At 39.4% G+C, this 6803-nt stretch overlaps 1 protein-coding gene across 1 annotated transcript; it reads left to right on the forward strand.

Annotated features, from left to right (window-relative positions):
• Positions 1-355: 355 nt before the first annotated feature.
• Positions 356-5354, forward strand: LOC139973007 (uncharacterized). Its single transcript, XM_071979352.1, has 2 exons — positions 356-605; positions 3105-5354. The coding sequence occupies exon 2, from the start codon at positions 3132-3134 to the stop codon at positions 5316-5318; it is 2187 nt and encodes a 728-aa protein (XP_071835453.1). The 5' UTR covers positions 356-605; positions 3105-3131; the 3' UTR covers positions 5319-5354.
• The last annotated feature ends 1449 nt before the right edge of the window (positions 5355-6803 follow it).

Consider the following 6803-nt stretch of genomic DNA (forward strand, 5'->3'; position numbering starts at 1 on the left):
CCTAGTTCAAATTTGTTCCAATTTCCATATAAAAAATTCCAGTTGAAAAGTTCAAACTCAGTTCAAAAGTTCAACTGGAATTTCCACCAGGGGTGGAGACTTCCTGTTCGTATAACATACCGTACGTACATAATGTCAGTTTCATATGTTCTTTTAGGAGCCGCCAGAGGGCATCTGAGTCTGATGTTATCTCTTGGAAAGGAACACTTCTGTTCTTTTGGATATATTGGTTGATGTCTCGCTGTAATTTGTTCCTCTTTACCTTAGGTTTCACTGGTTTTTGCACTAGCCCAACTGGGTTTAGACTTTGAACTATGTTGACTGCTGAACTAGACGTGTTGGGTTGAACTACGGCACACACTTAATAACATCTACTGCAGACATACATATATATATATATATATATATATATGAGAGAGATGGAGAGATTAGACCGTAAATATTCGGAAAGCATTCTTACGATTCTAATAGTAATCTAGGAAGAGACTTTCATCTCCAAGGATCATCATTTGAACATTAGGAGAAGAGTGTTTACACGGTTATATCAAGAAGTTAACTGACGGCACTGCAGACGGCGTGGAAACTTCCTGTTCATATAACACACCGTACGTATATAATGTCAGTTTCATATGCACCTGTTTAGTGTATTATACATATGCAAGTTTAAAGTTCTAGGAAAAAGCACTGGTTTTTTTTTGGGTAATTCACTATGTCGTCGAATATAATTTGCTGAAAAAAGGGTGTTCCCCTTTGTTACATTAACATAGCTTTTGTAGTTAGTAGTCTATGCAGCCTTCAAGCAGATAACTTATACTCAGTTGCTAACTTGCATAACCAGTGATTAATAAGTTTGTGAAGTTAAGGGCCAATAGGTACAAATGTATCGCAAAAAGTTCGGAACAAAAGCGCAATCGCAAAAGATGGAGTTTCTGACTGACACTGACCGTATCGTTGACGATTAGCGCGGAGCGGGGAGGGGGGGGGGGGGGGGTACAAGGCAGCAGTCGGAATTTACTGGCTTCAAAACCCATCCAGTTGAAATTTCAGCCACTACACCCCCCCCCCCGATCATCAGGCCTTAGCTACGTCCCTGCTTGTATAGTGTATTATGCATTACTTTGTTCGTATATGTGGATGTAAGTGGCTTAATGGGCGTTTTGTGAAGTTTCTCTGCAGTAAAACTCCAACAGTAAACAATAGCATGTCCAGCTGTATCGCTCTAACTCGACAAGGATATCAGCATTGCTAAAAATGTTAACATTGCTAAAAATGACTAACAAATAGTTTTAGAAATATACATGTTTGGATGTCTGACTAAACTATTCTCAAATATATCGTGTGCGCATGCGTTAAATGAAGGTGTTAGAGGGAGGTGTTAATTTACATTAAACGGTCCAACAAATTTTTACAATGTCAGCATACCTACCTTTCATTACTTCTCTGTCACGGACAAATGAACCACCATGTCACTTTGTATGAAGTCAGCTTTAAAGGTATTCGGTGTAGGTCCCAAACTTTTAGCATGCTAAATGTTGATGACATTTGAAAAGTATTCTTTTCCGGGCCTCTCAACCTCCACATTATTCCCAGACATTTAGGACAGTTAAAATAAAACATGCAAAGGTCTCCACATCAATTGATTTAAGAGAATGGAAGAAAATTCGGAATGTTTGAAAGTTTGAGAACACGTGACCATTTTATGAAGTTGTAGCATAATTTTGGCAAATAAAGTTGACCTTAAAAATTAAGGCCTATACTGCGTAAATGTGTATGCCCTTGTATATGGTGTAGTGGCGCAGGTTTTTAGTATTAAGCCTTCAAACTGAAACGCCAGGTGTAATTGGATCGAACGATCTGAGAAATAACATTAACAGTGCTGTCAGTCTCATCATCACGTATCATTATGCAAATTATTTGAGCTCTTTGACAGAATGTGTAAATATGATTCGATATTTTACTTTATTTTTCCAAACTTTGGTCTTGAATACTGAACCGTTTCACTAATCTTATATGCTTCTTGTTTGACTTCCCTTTTTGGTCAAATATATTGCAAAAAGAAGATACATAATTGAGAAGATTTAGATCTCAAATAACCTGGAACTTTATCTAAATTTGTTCTGCTTTCCATCTCAACTCTATATCTCTACGTCGGAAACAATCACACTGTTCACTTTTTCTGTCCAACATATGGTGATTACATATAACTTCTAAGATATTTCTATTGTTGCATAGTCCTCACTATCTGTTTATCCAATTCCATCAAACTGCCAGATACGAGTTCGGAAACTAGAGCAGATTTGAAACATAATCATATTTGAAATATGTGTACTTTGTTTAATTTCATTTGTCGAACTATCAGAGTTATAAGGTTAGGCTAAGGCACGTACAATTAAAGCAAGTAAAAGACTCCGACGGAACACATGACACAATAGGGAAAGATCATCACATAAAGAGGAATTATCTTGAACAAAGAATATGGGGACGTCACAATCAACTTTACCCATATATAGAGTGACGTCATGAAAAGGTTATCCCATAATTTTCTTAACGTGATTACAGCAAAATATTTGCACAATGTTATAAACATTAGTTGTTACAAAGTTACGTAGAAACGTTGATAATAGAATCGCTATTACATCATAACGTGATATTATAATACGTTTTTGTATAAGCAACACGGTATAAAGTCTTATAGTCTTTGTTACTTCTTTAATCTAACAATTAGCGAACGTTATGTGTTACTTACGGATGTTACGGAAACTTTGCAGTTGCAATGTCAGGACAAGAAAGAAAAGGACATGGAAAAACGGTGCTGTATTCAATATCATGTTTTCAGTCAACCACATGCCCTTAATGATTCCCTCTACTAGTACCTGCCTGCATGATATTTATGTTTCACATTTCATACTATCGACTTACGAGAATATTGTAGTATATATCTTTTCTTTGTCTGTTTTTTTTTGGTAAAATAATGTAGCCAGTGTTTCTTTTCAAGGGATTTATTCGAGTACATATGTTTTCTTAACTATATAGCCGCCATTAAGCGTTTGTTATTTGTAAATAAATGCTAATTATATCAAGTACCTTTTCTGCTCATTTTCTAGAAAAAAAGCCATCATCCATCGGAAACAATGGCATCCTCCACACCTTCCAAGGACATGACAGAGACTGTTTGCCAGTGCCCTGTTTGTTCGGATCAACTTAAAGATCCGAAACTGTTACCGTGTCTTCATCGATATTGTAGGGATTGCTTGACATCGGTCATTTTATCAACAAGCGGAGGGATGTTTAAATGTTCAGTATGTAAACAGGATTGTAAAATTCCTGAAAAAGGTGTGGATGGATTTAAGACTGATCTTCATATGACGAGTAGGCTGTTGTTGATTAAATTACAAGACTCATTCGTAAATAAAGATCAAAAGCAGTTATGTGTTAGCTGTTCTAAGGAATCAACAATGCCAGCATACTGCTTTAAGTGTGACAAATTGTTATGTCAGCAATGTTTTCAGATTCACCTAACTTTCGAGATGTTTCAAGATCACCAACCACACACTCTGAACTTAGAAACCATCAAAGAAAAGAACTTGACTTGGGAAACAATATCACCATTTACGGTCGATCCCATATGTGCTGATCACGTGACAGAAAGGGCACAATTATTTTGTAGTACATGTGGAGGTGTACCGATTTGCGTGACCTGTGTCACTGGTATGCACAAAGGTCACGACTTGCTTGATGTAGTTGAGTTAGCGAAGAGTGAAAGAGAATTACTGGAGGCAAAGCTTTTGGAAATTACCAAAAATGAAAAAAAGTTGTACGAGTTACCAACTATGGTTAAAGCTGCTACGCAGAAACTGAGAGAGAATGTAAAAGAAAAATCAGAAAAGTTGCAAATTCAATACGAACACAATGTTAACAAGATGAAAGACAAAATAAACGAAAATGATACTGAGAAAGAGGCACAGGTAGAAGACATAGAAAACAGAAGAGAACAGGAGAAATGTCAACTAAGGGTCAAATTTGAAAACGAGATGACAAACTTGGATCAGAAATATGACCAAGAATCTCAAGAAGTGCAAGCAGAACACGATAAAATCGAAGCTAAATGCAAAATAACACTGGAGAATTTTGATAGAAATTTAAAGGAACTGTCGGCAGAAAAAGAACTACTAACAAGGCAGAAGGAAAATGAACTTCAAGATATCTTGGAATATTGTGAACAGATTATTGAAAGGTACGAGAATTTCACAGCGACAACTTCATCAATTCTTGCTTCTAAAGACGATTGGTCGGATTCTCAGTGCATCCCTTGCATCAGGACCGCCAGTGACGCCCTAGTAAAAGAAATGGAACAAGAATTTCCACAGTTAGAATTATTATCTGATTTTACTATTGACGAAACAAAAGTTGTTTGGGGGAAGGTAAAGATTATTTTCAATCGAGAGTTTCTAATCGATTTTAAGGAATTCGATGCTAAGCAAGCTGCTGCTTCTAAGACAAGTCCAGCGGTAGGCGGGTATCTGATTGATAGCATCACACACACCAGTGATGGAAATATGGTCACATCTGGTACTGCACCAGATAATTATTCACATATCACCGTCATCAACAGCAGAGGAAAAATACAAAGGCAGGAGCAGATGACAAGAAGATACAACAGTAACTGCACCATTCGTTATTGTTGTTACTTATCCGAGCACCAAGTCGTGACGGTTTGTGCACCCAATGAAATCGGTATCTACGATGTTCGTGATGGTTCATACAACAGGAAGTACATCGATAATGTTGTAACAACCGGGAAGCGTATGTTGTGTGTAGCTTATGATCCTGACAAAAATCGAATCATTGTTTGTTTGGAATACAGTAACGTTTTCTTAATATTTGATCATCAGCTAAACTACAGTCACACCGTGGAAGTAACAGGTGGCGAATTCGGTGTCGTGAACGATATCGCAGTACATGATGGTTATCTTCTGGTATGTCATGGAAATGGCGCCCATGCAATCACCATGGAGGGACAGTCAATTAAAATCGTATTCGAATTCACCAAACCAGATCTTGTTACAAATGAAAGATATAATGCGATCGATATGTGTATCGACAAGAACGGTTTTATTTATATGTTAGGTTCATGTAAAGGACAAGCTTTCCTGGCACAGTATAGCCGAGATGGCCGACAGCTCCTATATGAACAACCACAGGCAAATGTAAAGACTGGTTGTCTGACTACATTAGACGTTGATGGCACAGAACGCCTCGCAATTGCTTCAAAAATTTTTGCAAAACTCTACAGCTTTAGGCTGATAGCGGAGGAGTGATTACCCTAAATCATTTTAAGGATAATGAAGAGAACTAGAGATCAGTGGCGGCGGAACCGGGGGGGCTTGGGGGGGCTCAGCCCCCCCAATGAAAAAGTTGAGGGGGCAAATGCATGATAAGCCCCCCCCCCAATATTTACCAAGGCTCCGAAACGTGCATCTGTCCATTTTTCAATGCATACTTGTCGATCTGTCCGATGCACACGTATACTATATAGGTGTAATAATTTTAGTAATTGCTGGGGGACCCTCGGCCCGTCCCCTGGCTATAGACCACATTGTCACCCCAACCGCGTCTTCACGCCCCGTGAAAAGTGGAAGCAGTGAGTGTGAGTACCAGTAAGCGTAACACAACTTCGTCTTAGGCCAATGACTTGCCTCATTTCAGCCAGTTCTCCAACATCCCCTTACTTAGTGGCGGAGCGTCCATATATACAGTCAGGGGGCGGATGCCCCCCCCCCCCCTGATAGACTCAAATGGACTGCTGGCGCCCTTTTCAGCTTTTCACTATACTTTTTACTTATTCGCTATTATTGACTATTTTATTGCGCTCTCCTATTTATTCTCCGTTTATCTGCAAATTAGCAAGGCCCGGAAAGGGTAATTTCCTGCAATCTAGGGAGTATCTTTACTCAAAATTTTCTGTACGCTCCGCGCCAACTTGTGGTGGCGCTCCGCTTAGATAGTGTCGAAAGCGCCCCTACAGACCATTCTTGCCCCCCCCCCGACCAATACCCCTAGCTCCGCCACTGCCCTTACTACACTCAAAAACGTCTTTGCGAGTACATTACGAGTATAATAGCTACTCTCTTAAAACAACATCGAATATACAAATTACAATGTTTTTACAGACTTTTACGTGCAATCTGAGATTGCAGACTTGAGACCCATATTTTAGGGCTAGGTATTCGCAGCATAAAACACACGGGAAGTGCCGTTTCCGGCCATCTGGGGATTTGAAATAACCCAAAATTTTCTTGTACGCTCCGCGCCAACCGATGGTGGCGCTCCGCTTAGATAGTCTCCACACATTAGCCCCCCCAATAATTTTTCCGTTCCGCCGCGCCTGCTAGAGATGATGACATCATCAGGGTAAGACATTTTCTTCTGTTCAGAACTTGGTGTATGGCGTGCCTCAGGGATCAGTGTTAGGTCCTTTGCTGTTCGCAATTTACATTTTACCTCTCGGAAATCTGGTTCGCGAATATGGGCTAGATCTGCCTATGTACGCAGATGATACACACGTGTATGTTTCGGTTTGTCCAACATCTGTGGAGGGAGTAAATTAAGCAGGCATATTGAAACTTAAAGACTGTGTTTCCAATGTGCAAACATGGATGTCAATAAACTTCCTGAAACTCAATGCCGACAAAACTGAGGTTATGGTAATTGGGTTTAGACCCCAATTGGCTAAGTTCAATCTGCCCTCATTGACTGTTGCTGGTAAAGATGTTCCCGTCCAAACAAACCCTGTCAGAAATTTA

The sequence above is a fragment of the Apostichopus japonicus genome, chromosome 2 (genome assembly GCF_037975245.1).
Source record: "Apostichopus japonicus isolate 1M-3 chromosome 2, ASM3797524v1, whole genome shotgun sequence".
Taxonomy (NCBI): Eukaryota; Metazoa; Echinodermata; class Holothuroidea; order Aspidochirotida; family Stichopodidae; genus Apostichopus; species Apostichopus japonicus.